Source organism: Ischnura elegans, chromosome 8, assembly GCF_921293095.1.
Source record: "Ischnura elegans chromosome 8, ioIscEleg1.1, whole genome shotgun sequence".
NCBI classification, from domain to species: domain Eukaryota; kingdom Metazoa; phylum Arthropoda; class Insecta; order Odonata; family Coenagrionidae; genus Ischnura; species Ischnura elegans.
The window spans coordinates 113,910,294-113,933,921 of record NC_060253.1 but is presented as its reverse complement, the minus strand read 5'-3'; the positions used below and the strand labels follow the sequence as shown (position 1 = coordinate 113,933,921).

The 23,628-nt window shown below is 37.9% G+C and overlaps 1 protein-coding gene across 3 annotated transcripts in view; it reads left to right on the top strand.

Moving 5' to 3' along the window:
• The window catches only part of LOC124163310 (pyrroline-5-carboxylate reductase-like), a 131,878-nt gene that overhangs the window by 85,053 nt on the left and 23,197 nt on the right, over nucleotides 1-23,628 (top strand). For 2 of the 3 annotated variants that reach the window (XM_046540127.1, XM_046540125.1), the window contains exons 3-4: nucleotides 12,264-12,443; nucleotides 14,820-15,029. In XM_046540127.1, coding sequence (XP_046396083.1) covers nucleotides 12,264-12,443; nucleotides 14,820-15,029 — 390 coding nt within the window. The remainder of the gene's footprint in view (nucleotides 1-12,263; nucleotides 12,444-14,819; nucleotides 15,030-23,628) is intronic. The other variant, XM_046540126.1, reaches the window with a different exon arrangement.

Below are 23,628 nucleotides of genomic sequence, written 5' to 3'. Positions count from 1 at the left end.
CCGTTACGAACCAAACCACTCCCCATGAACGCCCCGTCCCCGTGGGATCGAAATACGAGCCTGGGGGTAAACCGTATTGCTCAGCGGTAGCCGACAATTGTTCAGCGCTCAAAGGTGGTAGATTGTCCGCAACTGATAATAACAGTAAAACTGCATACGTACAATTATTTGTAGGAGTTCCATCATGTATCTGGATCTCAAACGGTGGCATATCCAATAAGGCGGGGTCTTCATTCAAAACATTGTCCAATTCCTCCATTAAAATTTCAAAATCGAGATGAAGCGAATAGGTTTGTAATTCATCCAGCGACTCCTCTCCCATCTCTTCACTCGGGAATCTGTTTTCGCTATTTTCCAAAGGAATTCTGGAATGATCTAGTGGGGACATTTTGGTTGAGGATGGGATGGGTTAGAAGCACACACACACACACAACTTCACTTAAGAGCGGTACACGGACTAACAAGGGTCGTTTTAAGCGCCGTTTTTATGAATTTATACACAAGAGGTATATATATATCCACTAACAATAAACACCACTTCACTTGCCAGCGAGACACGTAATAATGAGGCTCGTATTGAGTGCAGTTACTTCTAAGACGGGAGTGTTGGAATTGGCCGCGACTGATCTTGACACAAATAGCGTATTGTGGGTCACCTTTCAAAGAAATGCAAAACTAGCAGTTGGTGGTAAAAAACTCCAATTTAAAAACCCACTTGAATGCGAGTCAACTTCATTCGAAAATGGTATGATACCTCATGCAGAAATTCTTCCAATCTTGGAGGCTGTGGTTGACGGTGCTACAGCGTTGTACGCATTCAGCGAGGTCGAGTGTAATTTCTTCTCCGAATTAACAAAACGCACTTTCATATGTTTGGAAAAAGAACTTAATTGTCCGGCGCCGGAATTATGTTCTTTTGAGACAATAGGATGTTTAAATCCTTGCCATAAGTTACGTAATAGTAATTGTGCATTAAGGAATGCTTACTCACTCGCAAAGTGGATGCGATACAATCTTCTGAGTAATGACGTCACCCCCTGCCATCATTCTGATGCATGCATTTCCAGCGCACTTCCTACATAATGGGTGGGGATGGAATATCAGCGAAAGCAAGGTTAAGAAAGGATGGAAAGTTATGCACCTATAAATGGACTGAATCGTTCCTTCACAGCAATATACGATCATCATGTATTCTCTGCAGACGCTGTGTATCAGAACAGTCAGAGGTTGGAGTGGTACAGGCAGAGAGGCGGATCTAATAGAAATTGCCGAGTTATTAAGAAACTACTATCCGCATCTGTTTAAAGAGTTGATGCGGACAGATATTGATAAAGGTGTACAAGAAATGAACCCGTCAGCGCTGACACATTTCAGCTACTTGTTAGCCAGAGGAAAAACTGTTGCAAATATAATTTTCCGAAGAGATTTTACTCTCTCGGAATACTTTGGGATAAGAGATTTAAGATATTTTGATGGACAAATTGTGATAATGCTGAGGGGAAGAACACCGATACACATAAAGTTCAAGCATTTTGTTAAAAACAAAAGGAATGGCCGACGTGAATTACTCTGCCCTATGTGTTTTTATCCAGTGCTAGATAAATGCAAAGATATAACAAGTTTTGTTAAAAGTTATTCTGCAGATACTTTTAGTGTTGTTGAAAAAAGTATTTTAGTTAGAGATCCAGTCAAAATAGTATCGTGTTTAAGTAGTTGGTGTGAAAACTGCTGTATAAGATCGCTGTTTTCTGACATACATCCAACAGATTATTGTATACCCAGTTGTGGAACAGAGGAGGTAACTGATTTTATGTATGTCAACGATGTCAAGATAATTGAATCGAGGTTAAAGAGATTCAATTATAAAAGTTATTTTAACGACCATTCAGTATTTAAAAGACTGAAAATGTTCCCATACATGCTCACAGATAGTGAAGATAGTGATTGAGAAAACAGTAAAATAATTGTGAAATCTTTTGAGATATAGTGAAGATCATTGTTAAATTTTTTTTTAAAATCTATTGATCATCTCTGTTGTTGTAAAAAAAAAATATTTATAATTATTGTAATCTATTAATTGCTTTTTTTGTATTGTTAAATTCTTTTAAATCTATTGATCATCTCTGTTGTACCAATATTTATAATTATTGTAATCTATTAATTGCTTTGATTTTTTGTAATATACTAATTGTTTTTTGTTTTTTTTTCAAAAAATATATTTTTTATAACAGTAAATCTATTGGTTCTGTTTAATAACTAATGATACCATATTGTGAAAAAAAACATTGATATATTTTCTAACAATATATATATATTTATTATCCTCTATTAATGTTTTCATATCATAAAAATTAATAATAAATGAAAATAAATTTGATATAAGTGTTTTTTTAAATTCAAGCAATCCATTACAGCGGATAACATTTATAATTAAATGAATCTACTATAATAAAGCATTTAAGTAGGTCCCGTCAACGTGGTGAGAGTGTTTAGATGTCTTTGAAATGGAAACATCCATTCACGTGCATTTGTGCTGGTCCGTCTGGTTGTGGGAAAACAAATTTTGTTTTGCGATTCCTAAAAAATTTACCGCATTTAGTTGAAGGGAATATATCCAAGATAATATGGTGTTCTACACCAAATAGTCAACCATTAATTAAAGGCGTAAATTTTTTAAACGAACTCCCCGAAAGTTTCATCAACCCACAAAAGACACCAACTTTATATATAATTGATGATTTAATGCATGACTCTTTTAACAACAATAAGGTTAGCGAATTATTTACAAAGGGATCGCATCATTGCAATATTTCGATAATTTTAATAAGTCAAAATATTTTCTATCGTTCCCCATTTTCACGCACGATATCTCTTAACGCAAAATATATTGTTTGCTTCAGAAATGTGAGGGATCGGTCACAATTTAGATATTTAGCGAGCCAAGTCTATCCTCAAGATTCAAGAGGGCTGACTGAGGTATATATGCAGGTTACCTCAAAACCTTACACTTATTTACTCTTAGACTTTGCTCAGGAAACTGACAATCGGCTGAGATTCAGAACTCATATCTTTCCTGAAGAGATCACTGAAGTTTACACCCCATTAAAGCTTATGGAAGAAAAAACTTTGTAAAACAAAAAAAATTCGTAAATATGAGAAAAAATAAATTGGAAAGATTAAAGCGAAATAAAGGTCTCTTGAAAGAAATAAGTCAAGCTAGTCCACACAGAAGAAGGAAAATAATTGAAGCAGGAAATTCAGACCTCATTAAAACATTAAGCGAGTGTTGTAAAAATATTATAAATGGTAACGTTCATATAAGCCCGAAGTCTAAGAAGAAATTGACCAGATTTAAGAAGGCTATTAGAGAAATAGCTTGCTACAAAGTCCCTCTGAAAAAAAAGCGGCGATTATTGAGTCAAAAAGGGGGATTTTTACCAGTCTTATTGGGTTCTCTGCTTAGTGGTTTAATAGGTAGTTTTATTAAATAATTAATATGAGTTTTCAAAAGTTCCTGTTGGTGAATCCGGACGATATCGTGAAATCCGAAAATTTAACTGAGCAGCAATTATCTAAATTAGACAAGGAAATGCATTCTGTTTTACAGAGAAAGGACTTAGAGGATTCACAGAAATGGCATCACTATAGGAGAATTTTAGATGCGTACCTAGAAAATGTTTCAGAGAGTAAACGTGACGATTTTTTACCTCCACTTGATTTAGTAAACGTTCTTTCTCCTCCAAAAAGCAATGATTTTAATGGGAAATCGAAGGAAGGTAAGCAAAAAAAAAAAAAGCTGGAGTCTGTTAAAAGAGGAAAACGAGTATTGAATATCCCTAGGGATGGGGTTATTAGTAAATTAGGCAATGGAAATAATAATACTCCGAATTTGGATAAAGAAATGCGGAGGATTTTAGACCGTAAAGACATTGCAGACTCTCTGAAATGGCAATACTATAAGAGATTACTTAATTCGTATTTAGAAAACAATTCGAAATCTAAGGATAGCATTCCTCTCGCGGATCTTAAGACGGTTAGAACTCCAGAGGAAAGAATTAATACACCCAAGGCTGAAAAAATCAACGATTTAAAGAATAAAGGAAGAAACATATTGAAAAATTACACAGAAATTGAAGACCGATGGGAAAAGAGTCAAGAAAAAGGAAAGGAGAAGATGGAGGAGTTATTGAACGAGCTCGAGCAAAAACTCCGAGACGAAGACGTGGAAATAAAACAAGAATTAGACGAATCATTGCTAAAGGATCAAATGGACCTGGCGTACCTAGACTCGTCACCGGCAAAACCGAGGCGAGGAAGTCGGAAAAGAGTCAAAAAAGTACCATATTCACCGCCAACTCCGAGGAACAAAAAGAGGGCAATATCACTAGACAACAAAGAAGGAAAGAAAATAACAATGTCCCCGAAAACTCCAAGGAAGACATCAGACGACGAAGGAGATCGTCGAAAACAGGAGAGAAAAAAAAAAACACCTCCATCAAACCCCAAGAAAAAAAGGAAGAAAGGAATTACGGAGAGAGAGATTCCATGGTTGAGTCATCCTTAAGCAAAATTTTTTTCGACCCTTCCAATCCAGCTAGTTTTTCGACTAGAGATGCTCTATGGGCTGCATCGGGAAAAAAATTCTCAAAGGAAAACGTACAAAAATGGTTAGATTCACAGGATAGCTATACACTTCACAAACCGATTAGAAAAAGATTTCGTAGAAATCATTACGAAGTGTCATACATCGATGAAACTTGGCAGTGTGATCTAAATGATATGAGATCTCTGAAAAAATATAATAATGGCTATCAATATCTTCTTACGGTGATAGACCTCTTTTCAAAATATGCATGGGCTAAACCCTTAAAAAATAAGAAACCTGAAAGTGTGATACATGCTTTTCGCTCGATTTTTAACAAACGGAAACCATTGAAAATTCAAAGTGACAAAGGTGGTGAATTTGTTAATGTTAAATTCAAAAAATTTCTCGACGAGCGAGGAGTTAAATTCTTTTCCATAAATAATCCCGACATTAAGGCCTCAATTGTGGAAAGGTTTAACAGAACGTTGAAAAGTAAAATGTATAAATATTTTACAAAAAATAACACTTATAATTACGTGAGTGTGCTCCCGAAGCTACTCAAAGGATACAATGATCGAAAGCATTCCAGTATTGGAATTGCTCCTTCTCAAGTAAACGAATCGAGTGCATTTTCAACGGCTGTGTATCAGTCGAGAAGACGACTTAAGCAAGATGATGGCGGTAGGAAATTTGAGATTGGTGAACATGTTCGTATTAGCAAGGAAAAGTTACCATTCGCTAAAGGTTACACACCGAATTATTCTACAGAAATATTTAAAGTGAAATCCATTTCAAGGGATTTTCTCATACCCACATATAAATTGGAAGATTTAAATGGTGAAGAAATACGAGGTTCTTTTTACGGAAAAGAGTTAGTACGAAGTAGAATAACTGATATTACTGAATTCAAAATTGAAAGGGTTTTAAAACGGAGAGGAAAAGGTGCTAAGCTGGAATATTTCGTTAAATGGAAGGGTTACGACGACAGTTTCAACAGTTGGATATTAGCTTCCACTGTGAAAAGATTGCTTAACAATTAAGCTAATATGAATGATTTTTATATCACACTACTTAGCGACAGTTCGGCAAAATTTTACCCAGACAATTCGATCGCTCATTTTCGCACAAAACTTGCTCGGAGAATCACTCTCAGTGAAAGAGAAAAATGGGTTGTTGGGTTAGTGGAAATATCATTACCACGCGTTAGCGCACCAGTGAGCAATAAGGTGTCTATTCGAATGCTCAACAACGAGCATGAAATCACGTTAACGAAACCAAGATATACATTGTCTTCATTGTTCAGTGAACTTCGAGAATCCATACCTGAAGACAGGCTATTAGAATATGATATCGAAATAGCAAATTTGGATAAAGGTGATGGTATTTCTGAAGATGCGGTAATCCTTTCACCTAGTAAGGCATTGCCAACGTCTTTATCTGACTCGGTAGGGATCAAAAGGAAAGAACCACCAAAAATCAAGGAAGAGGAATACGTTGGAATCGTATTTGTTTATAACGATCTCGTGAAACCGCAATTTATAGGCGACACGATGAGTAGATGTTTAAGAGTCATTAACATTGGAAGGGGTAGACATCAAGTATTTCAACAACCGTATTATGTCCCTGTTGAACGGATGGAATTTGATAGTATTGAGATATTTCTGGGGGATAAAATGGGTCTATCATACCCTTTTGAATCGAGCATCGAACCTGCAAGATTGATTCTTCACTTTAAAAAAAAGGAATAATTTTCATAAAGTTCAGTTCCCATCAAGATGTCTACGGATGTAGATCGATACTTGAAATATTACATTTCAAGACAAAAAGGTGGTGAGATTGGTCCCATTTATCGAGCCAGTCAATATAGACAGAAAGGGAACGGATTAGGGAGTTTTTTTAGCGGGCTTTGGCGATCCGTGAGACCTCTTCTCACTAGCGGTTTGAAAGCAGTTGGAGAGGAAGCTGTCAAATCAGGAATTGGTGCCCTCACAGATATCGGTACAAAGCCTGGAAAGGAAATTTTAAAAACTCGTCTTAAAGAGGCGGGTAGTAATTTAAAAAGACGCGCTGAAGACAAAATGGAAAGAATGGTGGGGGCTGGATTACGCACGGCAAAGAGACCACGAAAAAAAGCTGCTAAAAATGCTATTCTAACTGTTAAAAAGAAGCAAAAAAAAAGGGGAAATGTGAAAAAAAAGGTAAAGAGAATAAAACGAAATCACGTCTCAAAGAAGAATAAAATTACAAGGGCAGTGAGGAGAAGTAAGGGACGTGGGAAAAGAAAACAGCGAGGTGGTGGGGTAAGGGATATATTTTCATTATAATATAAATCCAATGAAATATTATATTAGTCTTTCGGCTGAAACGGTGGAAGATACATCAACTAAAATGACGCAGGTTATTCCCTCGTCTTTGGATATATTCACCCGCCGTCCTATCCAAGCTAGTATATTAGGCAACCGAATAGTCGCTTACAAGCCTGTGACGGCTATCGATACCTACTCAGAATTGAAATTTTCCATCAAAGGAAACGGTGATAGATATATAGACTTGAACGATATATCCCTGAATATTAAGCTCAAACTCTTAAATGGAAACAAATCGTTTGTGAATGGTCAAGAGCAGCCAGGAATTGTAAATAACATACTCCATTCTCTTTTTGAAAATTGCAATGTGTATCTGAATGGGCGAAGAGTGACAACGTCGGAACATTACGCCTACCGTAGTTATTTGGAAAATCTGCTTAATTATGGTACGGACGCCGCACGTACGCACTTGCAGTGTATCGGATGGGCGCTTGATAATGGTGAAGATTTAGATAGCCTCGAAACAAATGCAGGATTAAAGACTAGGAAAAGAATGCTTGAAAATAGCAACCTTATAGAACTGGAAGGAAAACTGCACGCGGACGTCATGCATCAATCCAGGCTTCTCCTAAACAACGTTGACGTAGACATTGAACTATCTTTTGCAAAACCTACATTCTTTCTAATGGATAAACCAGACGGAGAAGGAGTTCTGAAAATTGAAGATGCCACACTTTACGCAACTCATTATGACCTTGATCATTCCGTTCTAGTTGCACATGCAAAAATACTCTCAGACGGAATGTCTAGTATTTTACCTTATAAACGTGTTGAAATGAAATCATTCACGATTCCTGCGAATAGCAGCATGTTTAACAATGATAACTTAATTTTAGGCCGGATCCCGAATTTACTTCTAGCCGTTATGATAGAGGATAATGCATTCCTCGGAAAAAAAAATAAAAATCCATTCAATTTTCGTCACTTTAGCCTGTATAACTGTTCTGTTTTCGTCGACGATCAGGAATATCCGTGTGGAGGAATTGAAACAGACTTCGATACAGTACAAAAAAAGTTCTGTACACGTGCTTATCGACAGCTTTTCTCCGCACTGGGATTACACCATGCCGATGGCGGGAACCAAATAACTTTGGAAATGTTTGAACATGGATACTTTGTGCTAGCATGGAATCTTAGTCGTGATGCTTCCGTGAGTGAAAATCACGTTTCACCATCTCGCATGGGGAATTTACGATTACATGGTAAATTTAAAAAACCCCTCGAGCACGCAGTGACAGTTCTTACTTATGCCGAGTACGATTCTGAAATTTTAATAAATAAAAACAGGGAAGTCACCTTAAATTGGACATAAGCAATTAGGCACTGCGGGCATTATGGATACAAATGGAATTATAAGAGCTCTCACGAGTAATCGAAATACGCGAGCATTTTTTCGAGGAGTTTTCGCATCCGATATTATTAAGAAAATCAACATCAAACCTGGATTATATATAATCAATTTTGATCCTTCTACACGTCCTGGAATTCATTGGGTTGCTATTCATGTGATCAATCTAAAACGCGCAGAATATTTCGACTCATACGCGCTGCCTCCTTTCGTACCCGATATACTAGTTTTTCTTCGTCGCTTTTCCTCGGTAAAGAAAAATAGTAAGCGGTTGCAAAATTTCAAATCTGATTTATGCGGGGAGTACTGCTGCTTGTATGCGTACTTCAAGTCAATAAATCGTACGCTGACCCAATTCACCCGGCTATTTCCCCACCCCGAGCTTAATGATTGTAAAGTGACCTCGATCTTTTCTCGCGTGTTTGGACGTGGACGGATAAATCGCAAATGTAATCCAAGGTCTCAATCTTGCTGCGCATTAGTAGAGACAAGTACTTGGAGAAATAGGTTGCGTAAATTGTGAAAACGATTAGTCATGATGCAGTCTTCCAGGAAAGAAGTCACGCTCTCCTCGAACGGAGTGAAACTCGTGGATGGTCTTACGCTACCTAAAGATATTACCAAGGAAAAGTCTTGCAAGCCATCTTCGAGAAAGCGGAAGATGAGTAGAGAAACGGAAAAGGGAAGTAAACAAAATAATATGAATAAGGGAGAGAAAAAGAAGATATCACCCGATGAATCAGTCTGTATCCAGGTACCTACCGGATTGGACGTGCCGTCAACGTCACTCGTGTTAACCCGAGAAAAGGGAAAGAATCCTAGAAAAAATTATTCGAGGAAAATAGAAAAAAAAACCAGTCGTTTACAACACATAAAATCCTCGATAAAATTACCCTCACCCTTGGAGGATTATAAAGTATTATACTGCCTTGGTGCTTCACTTGGTGGTAAAAAAAATCTTCGCATCGGTTGGGGGCTAAGCGGTGGACGAGCATTTGCGAGAATATCGGATGACTCTGATGTAATTGATCTATTTAACAACGACCTCTACCTTCTTAAACATAACAAACATCACATCACGGAATATTTAAATTCTGGTGCAGTCATTCCAGAATTCCCTAACGGAGTAGCCAATCCTATTTTCTCCGTCTCATTCCAGAAATATTTTGAAATTAATTACGCTGTGTTTTCCATTCAAGGAAAAGAAACAGTTGCATTAAATAAAGAGGAATGGCATGTTCTCGCAAATATGCTAGACAATGTGATACTCGCTGTGGATTTAGTGGATCAAAATCAGATGGATTTGGAACAATACTTCCTACCTTTCGAGCATGCAGCTCGGAGATTGGGTATAGAGGATATGAAGATTATATTCGGAGTGGAGCAAACAATCATTGCCACAACATATTTTCCCCTAGACCCGATGTATGTGGAAGGATGGGCAAAGCTATTATCGACTTCCAAGCATGTGTTCAAGGACAAGAAAAACTGTTTGTGATACGTGAATTGGCAATAAAAGATTTAGATTCCGGTCGAGGAAAGTCGTGGGTTTTTAAACTTCCACCAATTTTTGATAACAGTCGAGAAAATTATTGGCTTGTTAATCACTACCATGGAATTGACCATGGGTTGGGAAATGTACCATATTATTATTTAAATGATATTATCGAGAATGAAACAATGCCATATAATTTTATCTTTACCAAAGGATTAGAAAAATCAGTTGCGATATCCACGCTCATTAATCGCCCCGTTATAGAGCTGGAAAGATTTATTAACGTGCCTAGCCTCAAAACGCTTCCAGAAGCAGAAGGGGTAATGTGTAGTCTCTGTGTTCATAAGACAAAAAAGTATGCGTGTGCAGTAAAAAATTGTGAAAAATTACAGAGATGGATTAACGAAAATATTGGTGTTAGAAAATTGGATAAACTGTTGCAGACCAATAAAACCTATGTATCGTCTGTATCACCCATGAATTGTAAAAGAAAATTAGTATTAGATGGTGATTGTTGTTAATTTATGTATAGTGTCACTGTTTGTAAACTTGCATGCATGAAATAAAAAACAAAAAAAATTATCTAACACCTCTATCTCTTTCATTTGACGAATTATTTCCTATCGGACCCAGAACCTCCATCGATTAAGGGGAGGGGGGACGATGATGGGGGGTGGAGGGGAAGCAACTTGGGGAAAGAAAATGACGGTCGAAAATCTTGTGATATTGGGAAAACAAACGAGAAGTGGAGGGGTAAATAATTGAATAGCGAAAATAGATAAAAGACAAAAGAGAAACAAGTTAAGATCAATAAAACAAGTGCCAGTCTATATATTAGGAAAATAAACGAAAGGAGAAATAGTAAATAACGTCAGAGAGAGCAAATGATAAGCGAAAATAGATGAATAACGATACGAATACGAAAGGGAAACAAATTAAGATCAATAAAACAAGTGACGGTCGATTAAAAAGTCACGTGATAGCGTAATTAAAGATGGCGGAGCGTAATTAAGTGTAGGGGGGAGGTAATTAAAAATGGCAGGTGCTCCAGGACGCTTTTTTTTACCCTACTACCCACCCCACTTTCTCAAATTTTTGCGAGTGTGTAATTTTGTATTCATATTGGTATGGTTAATTTCTGGGTTTAGTCTTGATAATGCTGCAGTGCAGCGAAACATGTCGACTGTAGTTTAATAAATTTTTATGTGGAAAGTGCAAAGTGCTTCTCTTCATATCTCATAATGGATCTCGACAAAGCATCTGCCTCATCCATCCAATTTACTGTTCAACCTGCCCAAAATTCATAAGAAAGATCGGACTGATTATGAGTCAGATTGACTTACTGACTCTCCTGACACAATCGCTGCAGCTGCTGACTCCGAGTTTTGTGAAGAATTCCACTCATTGACACCATAGGAAACATCTCCAGTGACGACAACGATCTTGTTGTCAGCTTCAACATTGAGTCACTCTTCGCCAATGTTCATATCGAAGAAATCCTTGATATCATCAGAGAATCCAATCACCTTTCGTGGCATCCCGAAGGACTTTCTTTCAAAGGAAAAGAGCATTCTCTTTGCAATGCCTTTTTCCGGTGGAATGGCTGTCACAACAAGCAGACGGAAGACACTGTCTCTATTGAGGCCTTCACTTTCCCTAGTAGAGGCAAATATTTACAAGGAGAACTTTGAGGAGAAATTTTCGAGCCCTGTGGCAAACGTCCATTACTGTCGATGGCTAAGATACTTATGTGTTCAGGAAGCCTTTGGATTCTGATTGCACACTTAAATGCTACATCACATCACTATGCTGGGCAGAAGACCTTAATGATAACCATACTCATCTACCGAGCATGTAAAATGTGCGACTCGCATTTAATTGCTGACGAGAAGAAGCACCTGACAGCAGCCTCGCAAAGAAATGGGCACAGGAGTGATATGATCCTAAAAAGGGCTGTGAAGGAAGAAAACAGAAGACGAAAAACCGCAATGCGTGATCAGGAGGAAGATTCAAGGCTGGACCCGAAGGCTTATGTCACCCTCACCTAAAGGATACCAGCAGGATAGCTGGTGAAACTGTTGTGAATCTTTACCAACATATGCAGATGGAGCCCAGAAATGTTGACTTTGAGGAGAATTTAGAGAAATATTTTGCTGAACGAATAGCAATATGAATTTGTTTTTTTTTCCCAAAACAGCAAAGACTTCAATAAAAGGTAGGAGGGAATGAGTAATCAAATAGGCATCTCAAATGTTCACCATCTATTCCATTTAATTTTTAACAACTGGCGTCGTGTACTTCTTGCCCCACACGGCTGCATTTTCTGTAGATGCATTTTCTCAACGTCTTACATAGGTGATAAATTAAACAATGTTTTTGATTATCTGGTGACTATAATTCCCTCAAAATTTAGATGTCAATGCGCTGTTGGGGTGTTCTCTTGTTTTCTAGATGTTTCTTGATTTGCAGGATCTTGGCTGTGGGATCACTCACCGGAATGAGGACGTCGTGAGCTCGAGCAATGTTGTGATTGTTGCCGTGAAGCCTAATGTCATGAGTAATGTTCTTCAGAGTGTCAAAAATGCTACCACCAGTGAAAAATTGTTTATATCTGTTGCTATGGGAATAGAGATCAGAGACATACGAGAAGTAAGTACTTACTTGCTTAAAATATGACTGTACTTGTAAATGCATCATTCCACCTCAATAAAACAATTTTATTCTTACGGTCTCAGTGAATATGTCCTACACAGCTTCAATGATAAACAATCATTTCAAACAACATTGGATATTTAGATTATGAACGAAATGCTTTTTGTGAAAGGTATGGTAGAGCTAAAATGAGGGTTTGAGTGAAAGCAAGCTAGTATGACTTGTTGAATAATAGCTAATTACGACGTAACTTATTACCTTGCAAAAATGGTCTCTTAATTATTTAATCAATAAGCTAATAATAATAGGAGGTTGCATTAAATGAATATACTTCTTAATTATTGTGTTAATTAAAATATTTTATTCACAATGAGGAAGAAACCTTGGCTAAAAGATGATTTGATGTAGAGATACAATTGATAATATGATTAAAGGCCCTTATTTTGGCATAAATTGCTCAAAATGTTTTTGGCAAGACAGTGTCGGGGTATTTTATCAGATTAGGACTGAGTGTTTTTATATATAGGTCTGTAACATCCTTCTGTTAGTATGATAACTGCCTTTATTTCTCATCGATGACTGTCAAACACACGCAGAAATATCTTAAGTCGTCGAATGTCTGTCAGATTTGTTGTTGAAGAAATACTCCTGACAAGGAACATTTACTGAGTGTTCCTCGCACATTTTTTTCAACTTTGGTAGGAATGGTGCTGTACTATGACAAATAAACAAGTGCTAATTTCCCCATACACAGTGACCAAGGTGCCGAATCTTCCAAAGACCAGTGCCTGCGGCCCATTCATTGGTGAATGCCCTGCATAGATGGCGTCTCTGGTGGCAATGCCATGGGGGAATGCCATACCCTGCCTACGGACAATTAATGATGAAATTTCATCCATAACCAAAGAATAATGCCGATATCATACTCTTTTTCATTGCTGGACATCTCATAGAGGTACACTTAAAGTATGTATCATTAAGTATTCGAAGACAAATCTTCAATGGCTTGCAACTTTGGACACTAACTACTATGAGGCCATGCGGAATTTTGCACTCGTTTATTTGTCCTGGAACACTACCAGCACATAAAATTTGAAATGAATAATAGGCGGCCCTTTGAATGTGTTTTCCGCAACTACAGCCCTGAAAATTGGATCCCATGGCATCCACAATCAGTCAGCTTCCACTGAACCATTTCCTATCCCACTTTTTGTGCGAGAATCCACACTAAGGCAGTTTTTGCTCAAGCAACTCTTGTGCCTCTTGCCAAGTGGGGCTTTGTAAGTTGGTTAGCAGGTTTATAAACTAATTTTGGAATTCATAGAACTATTTGGACCTGATGATTAACAAAGCTATCGATATCCGCCAAAGTAAAAAAAAATTCAATCGTGAAACAGGCTTTCAACTGAGCAACACTGTGACACCTAGCGTAAATTGCATAAAAAACATAAAAAAGACGAACAGAAAATCATTCAAAGGCAAATTACAAACAACAGCCAATCAAACAAAACCTACACTTCATTGGTGAGCTCATTAATTCAAAGGTCCATTCAATGCAATGTGGATTCTGACACGGCGAGATATATGCATCTTGAAAATGGAAGCTAGTCATTCTCCTATATGTTGGCGGAAATAAAGACAATAACCTGGTGCACATTGTGAGATGACTTCCTAACTTTTAATATTTCTGTATATTGTGGCTTATAAGACTCCTTGCCAATGGCATTGGTCCAAGTTTTTCAGTTAAAGTACAGATTTTGGGCTAGACTCAGCACCATACAAGAAAACCCCTCTTCCAACGCATACCATCAAAGGTAAGGAACTTCAGCGAACGATGTACCAGAGGGCCTAGCCAGCCCCTTCCAAATACATGTGTATTAGCACATGGGCCCTATTGTAGATTGTGTGTTCCCTCGTGGATTTTTGTAAACTGGCACCGAGAGGCTAGGCCTGGTGTACCTATAACAATACCCCTGACTTTTGAGAGGATTCTCCTGGGCTAAAAAGTTGTCTAATACGCTGAAACATAGGACACCAAAAATTATTTTTACCTGATTTTAAAACAATTCCATTGCTCTAAAAATTTCATTGCCATTTTATGGTCATATTTGCCAAACATTTTTATTGATTTAAAATTATTTTAATATCAATTTATAATAATTAATATTTTTATTAAAATGTGGTTTATTGTATTTAATTTAATTTAAGTCGGCAGTTCTTTTTGCTTTAAATACTTAAATTTTCATAATTTTATTGCGTGAATTAAAGATGTAAGATAGTTTATTATGCATGTTGGACGATCATAATTTGTATTGAAATCAGATAAAAGGATGTGCATTAAATGATACATTGCCTTGTGTCTCGTTCCTTTAGGTTCTCCGCCCTTCTGATCCAAAGATAGCCCGAGTCATGCCAAATACTTGCGTGAGTGTTGGCGAAGGAGCTTGTGCTTTTGTGGCATCCGATGACCCGTCTGCAGATACAGTTACAAAGCTTTTCTCAGCTGTTGGAACGTGTCACCGGCTGACGGACGAGTCCCAATTAGATGCTGTCACTGCCTTAAGTGGTGCTGGCCCTGCTTATGTAAGTAATTGCTTTTAATTGGGGAACCGACGGTCACAGATATATATTTATGTATCACCTCATCGGATGGGATCCAAGCCATACAGATGTAAATCACTCCTAAGATTTGTCTATATACAAAATGGCAGTAATTTTAATACACATGTCTATCCTGAAATAATGGAGTGATAAATATACATGTGTATTAGAATTTGTACTTGTTTCTGTCATAAATGATAGAACCCCTTCCATCACATTTACGAATATTTCCATCCATCTAAACTAATAATTCATTCCATAAATTTCATTTCCTTCGTTAAAACGCTGCGGTTTTTCCCACCTCATATACATTCAGGATCTTTAAAGGCCGTTTTACACGGTACACGGAATTGCGCAGTCTGACGTACGTGTGAAGGCGCAATCAAAATTGCGTCGTGTAAAGCGGTGAATTGCTAGAACACATGCGAGAATGCGTGGATGCGAGACGGCAAAATAGCCCCTGTTCTAATTTCGTTCATGCATTCACGCAATTCCACGCCATTTTAGAAATTAATGCAGCTCTAACCTGCGCAATTCCATGTACCGTGTAAAACGGCCTTAAGACATATTAAACGGGAGCTCCAATGCACCACATGCAGTAGGCGGTCTTCAAAAATAAGTACAGTCACATTCAAAAGTCGGTCCCCACGACCAGTGCGAACAACTACGTTTTCCGCTGCGCTCGAACTTCGGGTATTACCTATGCCTTCTTTGCCTTGAATGGACCAGTTTGACTTACTCTAACCATCCGCTATTAGTCTTATTGCTACATTCTTCTCTATTCCTAAATTATTCGCGACCTCCCTGACTCCCGGTGCCAGAACACAAGGCGAAGCATAAGTTCTCAGTCACGTGATTCTCACCCTGATAATATTCTGAGATAGATAGTCTTGAGTAGTCTGCCTTGTACTAAAAAGTACCGTGACGTATCTGCGTCGCAACGCACATATTAGGAAGAAACGAAAATCGGAATTTATGTCGGCAAGAGTATTCTTAAAGTAGCCCACATAATAACCTTCTAGATTGTGCCTTTAACACATTATTTACGAACGCCATCAATGCATATAGTGCTATTTTTCAGTATTTTAGACGCTCTGATAGGCGCATTCATTACTCGCAATAATTTCTTGGGAAAAATATTGTGCTACAGTTTTCTACATGTCTCATCGCACGAAAAATCAGAAATACTTATTTGCGCTTAATTATTATGTTACTTCGGTATTATATCTATTCCAGTCGTTACTAACATTTCTCTAAGCACATATTTAAATAATTCAATATATTCCAAGTATAAGTAAGTTATTAACCCACATATCTACGTTCATCGAAAGTTCGAATGTCGTAATAGTTATCATAAATATATTTTCGATTATTAAAAAAACCGTCGGAAGCATTGATTACATGACTTGTTTGCCTATTTCTTACCATTTTAAGGCTCATTTAGAAGGGGAAACCGGGGCACGTTGGCCATAGGGGCAGGATGGCCCAGTCGAGCTAATTCATACAGTAGACGCTGAATCGTGCTAGGAATCTATCAGAATGTTGGTAGCACACTTCCCATTTCTCCACAAGACCATTATGAGTGGCGGAGCAGTTTTTGACAAGTTGTAGTGATTAATTGTATTTGCACGTGTTTCAGTAAAATTCTACTCCCAGGTTAAATATGTGTTATTTAAGTTATGTTCAATTTGGGCGCAATAGTTGAGTACTATAATTAAAGGTCATAGTTTAAGGATAATTTCTGTGTTGCATGCAATGTAATTTGCTTCAGTGAGTTTTGTAACGAATAGAATTTATTGTAAACATGGCTATGGGGCAGGTTGGCCCAGCGACGACGGGGTACGTTGGCCACCCGGGCCAACATGCCCCGTCCTATGCATTCCTTCGTCAAAAATGGCCTAATTTTGAAAAAAAAAACCGGTCACTTCCATGTTTAAATGAGCTGTCATGCAAGTGTAAATGACTTAATATTGTTTCAAATCGGTTACAATGCATGCTTGCCAACAAGAGTGTGGGCATGTACCTTTGGTTAAGTTTTGTTACCTTTTTGGACCAACACGTACGTTTAATAGGGTATTTATCGTTGCATGTCATATTGCCTGACATTAGCATGTCATACGTTCCTTATTCTCCAAAGCTATGTTTACATTTTTCTGGTTTGCATATATGTCACTGTTTATGCAAATGTGCTTAAGCAGAACTTCTGAGAAAAATGAAAAACAGTCGAGTGGACTTACGCATTTTATTGCCTCTTCAGTAGGAAGAATTGGATTACAATTTAAATTGAGCACGAAAGCTGGATTACCTCTTCCCCACTAACATGGATTATTTTCTGTTACATTTGTGAGTAAGCTTGCATCAATAGTCAACTCCAGAGGTGCCGCTGGGTCTGTTTTCGTCGTCTTTGGGAGCGTTGGGTTGCGTCTGAACTGATTAGACACGTCTCAAATTAAATTCAAAGAGGCTACTAAAATATAAGCGCATTGGTGAAGGCAGACATCTATTTGAACGTAACATAGTATTACAATGTAACGCATGTCAACTGGAGCTAAAAAAATAAATTACGCGCGTCCGATATAGGAAGATGAAGATTCAGTGTGCCCAAAGTGTACCTTTTTCGACGGTCAGCCTGGAGCACAATGTATTCAGTACTTAAACTGCAAGCGTTGGGCTCATAAGACATGTGTGAGCAATGAAATCCGCGTAATATTTTACAAGTGCAATAAGTGTTGTGATCCTTTGTATCTGGACAGTAAAAAAAGTTAACTGGTTTGTATTAACACACTATAAATTCTAAGAATTTTAAGCTTTCCCATTGTTTTAGTAAAATGGTTACATATTGAAATATATTTTTTGATAACTACTAGTTTTATTTTGATTTCCTAAAATCATACTAGTTTAGCTTATCAAAAAATACATGGGCCAACGTGCCCCAGCCGCTGGTCTAACATACCCCTATGTAGGGGCAGATTGGCCCACCTGTCATATGCCCAGTATTTTTTTATTTTTTTAAATTTATAACTCATATATTCAAGTTTAATTATTGTCATCCAGAGTCAGAAAGACTGTTCTACAATTTAGCAATAATTTCATAAAGTTAAATATGTATAAATAAATAATATTTAAAAATGAAAAAAATCGGGCCAACGTGCCCCGGTCTCCCCTACATCTTTTATCTTTCACCCTTTCGCTGATAGGTTAAGTTGTCTTTTTTCGTTTCTTTTTTTCCGCTAGAACCAGTCGTAATTGACGCCTGCAGATGTCATGATTGTGGTTTCGTACCAATAATAGAACATACACTCACGCAATAAATACTTTGAGGTAGTTATCAATAACAAACACTTTGTTGCTTCCACAATATATTTAATTTTTTCAAACTGAACAACCGAAACCGGTCAACTATTATCAAGTGCGGACATTTTTTTAAAAACAAAATGTGATTTATTGATAACATGGAGCTCTTCCACCACGTGCAAGCTTCAAGTTTCGATTTAACCTTGAGGTAGTATTAAGGGTGAACAAATACTGATCATTATCCTACAAATAAAAAACTACGCATACATAATTTTCATCCGATAAAAATACACCGTGTTGGGTACTTGATGAATATTTCTGCACAATAAATACAAACTATATTTATTTGCTACCAAATATATTGCTTGGGATATAGCGTTTGACGGTGTGGAAACTTAGACTACGACGAATGAGGGACGAGAAAAGAATGAAGGCATCCAAGATGTTGGTAAAAAAAGAGCGGAAAAGGCGAGATGTAGAAATGGGTAAAAAAGAACCGAACTGCGAAAAAGAACTGTTCACTGTAATGAACCGGTTATAAAATGAACAGTTCTCTAAAACTCCCAGTTCACTGCTCGTGACTGCACTGCGCACGTGCGGCGTATAGTCCAGGAAATGAAGCTCATAAAAGTGCAAAACCTAGAAATTTTTTCAAACCGAATCGATTTGCATAAAAATTTGAGATTAGACTAATCATACCCTCTTCTACCATACTTTAAAATCTATATTATGCCGAAGGGCGCTTTTTATTTTTTAGGGGTGAAAACTACCCCTAAATGCTAAAAATTATAACATTATATAATAAACCTAAATACGGGTAAAATTTAGTTTAAATTAGTTGTATAATTATTTTTTTAAGCTTGGAAAATAAATTTAGAGTATTTCAACCCTTAATAATGAACCCTTATGCCTTAACCCTTATATGTTAATGTAAAAAAATAATATTCAAATTGAATACATTTGCATAAAAAATTTGTGATTATGCTAATCATACCCCCTTGAGGGCTATGAAGAGGCTACAATTCATTACTCTAGCATTTTTTTCATACACCCAGTTTTTTTAGTTATTTTGAAAAAAGAGCATTTTTAACGAAATTGTAGAAAATGGCTTTTCACTTTTACCTCCATTTTTTCAAAATTGATAATTGCAAATTAAACAATCTTCTAGGATCAATTAACAATGCTAAAATAAAGAGAACTTCTGAAGTGTATTGATCGATTTTAACTTGTGTGGTAATAAGGAGTTTTTTTCACTGATTTTATTTTGTTGAAAGAAGTAGGGACTGATCTTATTTTTAATCATAACTCGCTCAAATTTCATGATAATTTTTTTTCTCATTATAAGAAAGTTTTTTTAATACTTTTAAACAGACTGCATACGTTTTCCTCGAAAAATACAGTTTCCCGCTATTTTTGGTATTGAATCTTTCAAATTTAGCGGGAATTGACTTATGTGGTGTGAACTTTTGGATCGTAGTTCCATATGTCAGTAAGGAGAGTATTTTTCGTAGCCCCGAGCCTGGACTTGAAATTTTTAACGAGGTGATTGGTAAAATCGTTTATAGGTGGAATTTTCAGTGCACAGCGAACGTCATGCATATTTATTTATTTAGGGAGATTGAGGAGGAGGCGGAGAGATTTATTTTGGAAAGTTTTAAGATTACTGCGGATTGATCGGGCAAAACTTTCGCAGCCGTATTTAAGGGGTGTTTTTGCCGCGTATATATAGCTTTCCCTCCTGGCGGCCGCGGTGTTGTTGGCCGGTTACCCTTGCTGCTGCGACGTGATTGGTCGGATTTCTAAACACTCTCTTCCAGGCGTTGGTAACGTCGCATCCGTCTTCTATATTGAACTTGTTAGGCGTTTTGATGATCTCTATTGCCTCCCTCATCAGCCTGGGGTAATACCTCATTTCGCTTTCGATGATTTTCGCTTCGTCAAATATTATATTATGCCCAGGCTCGCTCCAATCATGCTCGGCAACTGCTGAGAGGTCGAATTTCTTGTTCTGTGTGGCCCTCTTGTGCTCCTGCAGGCGGATCTTCATGGATCTGCATGTTTCACCGATTTATGATTTACCGCATGAGCACGGTATGCGGTATATCCCTTCGTTGAGATTATTTCGATTCTTGTCTTTCGGTTTTGGAATAATCTGGTTTATTTTCGTCACGCTTTTGAATCTCGTGACGATGCCCTTCTTCTTTAGGATCCTGGGGCCCTATCCACAAAGGCAATCTCTCGGATAGTTCGTGGTTGGTTTTCGGAAAGACGTCATAGTATCGGAATGAGCTATCCTTTAAGGTCTATTCGAACTTTCCGTCGCGGAAACCCGCCCGAGAGCTGCCGATGAGAAGGAGGGTGTCGGAAAATGACTTTCTGTTTCTCGGAATCGGAAAGTGATACGCCAGCGGGTAACTTATGGAATATACTATTACAGCGAAAGTGGTTCTGCAGATTCTGGTAAGAGGTGATAAGTAAATTTGCACAACTGGCACGGTATGTGCACTGAAAGTTATGGGAAATGAATGATTATGGACGGAGTTAAGAAGTGCATAATGTTCGAGACGAAACCAGCTGAAGAAATGTTGTGTTAAGCTAGGTAAATGAATGCTGGTATTAATAAATATTGTTGCTTTAGGTCGCAGACTATTATGTTAATCGATTCTCTCAGTATTGGGTATCCCGGTCAAGGCGAATGATTTTTTCTCTGTAAAATAATTTCCTCAGCAGTCCAGATCGTCTGGTTTAGTATAGGTCACAAATTACGCGTGAAAGTGTAGATGATACGATAGCTTAACTGGCAGTCCATTGAAAAGTCGGGATCACGGGATCGAATCCCGGTCAAGGCTGACTTTTTTCTCTGTGGATTTTGTGCAGAAGGGTTATTTCGTTGGTATTATTTTAATATTTAGATGGATTTCTCCTGGTGACATCATTTTAATATAATTTTTTGCTAAGTTACTTAAGTTTACCAAATTCACTACATATATCAGCCCAAGTGGTGCACTAATACGGTTGTCATAGGAGGAGAAGCTCCTTAATTTTATGGTGGAAAATACGATTTTGGCCACTTGCAAAATCGTTGTAATTTAAATTTAAAAAAATTGTCGAAAGCGAAATTAACGTCATATCATTGAAATTTTTTGTACACAAAATTGGAATGCATGATCAAAACTGAGAATTGTGATTTGTTTTGACCTTATGAATAACTATCGTTGATGTAAGAAGATATCAAACCCGTAAACGTTTCAAATGTTGTCAACGCCAATGAAATATCAGATGACAGGGGAGTAGAGTAGCCAAATGTGAAAAACAGTAAGAGATGTACGCCACGAATTCCTGCTGCAAACGAACTATCTCGAACAATCAATGAAAACCTATCAAAGATTGAATTCACATCGCAAGATGTTTCGAGTGCGATGTACATCTTAAACGAAAATCAAGATCCACACAGTGCGAAGTCAAAGCGTTATGTAGTCTTCGTCTAAAAAGTCACAAAGTACAGATTCCAAAAAGAGTAAGTCTAGGAGGTCCGTTAAAATCCAAAAAGCATAAATTCAAAAGCTACCCGACCGAAATCCAAATGTAATGTCAAAATTCAAAGCAAATTGATAGTACAAGGCGTTTACGCTTTTCAAATTTCAACCCAAACACCTGAGGCGTGACCCGTATTTGAGCGCACACAGGCAACTGTAGGGCAGACATGACGAAATGTAGCTACATTGAAGAATGGAGTGCCAGAGGATAAATTACCCTGAGATAGTGGTCTCCTTAGCATATGCATCGCGGGGAGCTGCCACAAGGGAAAATAGTTTGAAGGGGGGTAGAGGGAGGGCATAAGCCCCCCATTCCCATTCCTGGCAACGTGCTGGCGAGGTGGTGAGGAAAAACTGGTTGTTGCAAATTATGAATAGTTAAGAGGAGGAAGAGGATTTGAAATACAACGATTTTGCTCGTGGCCAAATCCGGACTCTCCACTATGAAACTATGGAGCCCCACCTTCTGCTCCTATGATACCCTGGGCGTCACCTGTATTAGAGAATCACGTTGGCCAGTATCCGCAGTGAATTTTATAAACTTCAGTTATTGAGCAAATTACGTCATTACAAAGATTCAGGATTAAAATCAACTTAGGTCACCTCGAAAAATTCATCAAAATATAAAGAGTAATATCAAGGATATAAAGAATAATACCGAGCAAAACACTTTTTGTTTCTTTCAAACATTCTTCAGAAAAAAACCCATCCGCTACGACTGGGAGTTGAACCCGAATCATCGGGTTGATGCATTCGCCACTGGAGCTACCGCCACATCATAACCTTCACTGGAAATTTGTGGAATATACATAAAAAGATGGTTTGGACTGCTGAGCACATTATTTCACAGAGAAAATATCATTCGCCTTGAGCGGGATACGCAATGTTGGGAGAGTTGGTCAATATAGTTGCTTGCGACCTAAAACAACAATATTAATTAAAATAAACATTTGTCCCATACCTCCTCCGCTCTTCATATTCAATGGCATGATTAACAATCGCCAGATGATATTCAGTCATTGGCTGCGTGAAGATTCGTCATGCATTCAGTGACGTGGCCTGTAGTAACTTCGGCAATTTCCGCCTCTCCGCCGATGACGAGGGGAGGGCACGGAATATATCCCGAAAAGCACAGTGGATAGCGTCAAAAAGCTTCCGAGTAACGGAAACGGAATCAAAATGTTCTGAGACGTTTCCGAAATATCGGAAACGAGAAGACGTTGTTACTGAATAGGGCTCCTGGAGATCTTTTCACTTGTGCCGGCGACGTATGGGAGGGTAGCATATGTTTCTGGCTTTTCATTTGGCTGCTTCTCCTTGTATAGTGTCCTGTTGCGTTTCTCTACTTGCGCAGTCCTTTTCAGGATAATTTCTCTGTTGCATCCATTCCTCTTGAGGGTCTTCATCAGGTGCCCCTTTTCTTTGGCCAGTGATTCTGCATCCGAGAGTTTGTAAGCACGGTGCAATAGTGTTGCCACCAGTGAAGCCTTCTGGTATGGTGGATGGATTCAGATAGCAGTCAGTGTGGGTGGGCTTTCTGTATATTTCGTGGCCTAGACTCCCGTCGATCCTCTTATTCACCATCACATCCAAAAATGGGATTCTGTGGTCTTCTTCCATCTCCATTGTGAACACATCTAAATGTCCAACCCTCCACACTCAAATGATTAAAAACTGCCGAACCCCTCCAATATCTCATGCGATCGGCAGCAATAATAAAATGCTCATCCATTGCTGATTTTAACACAGAA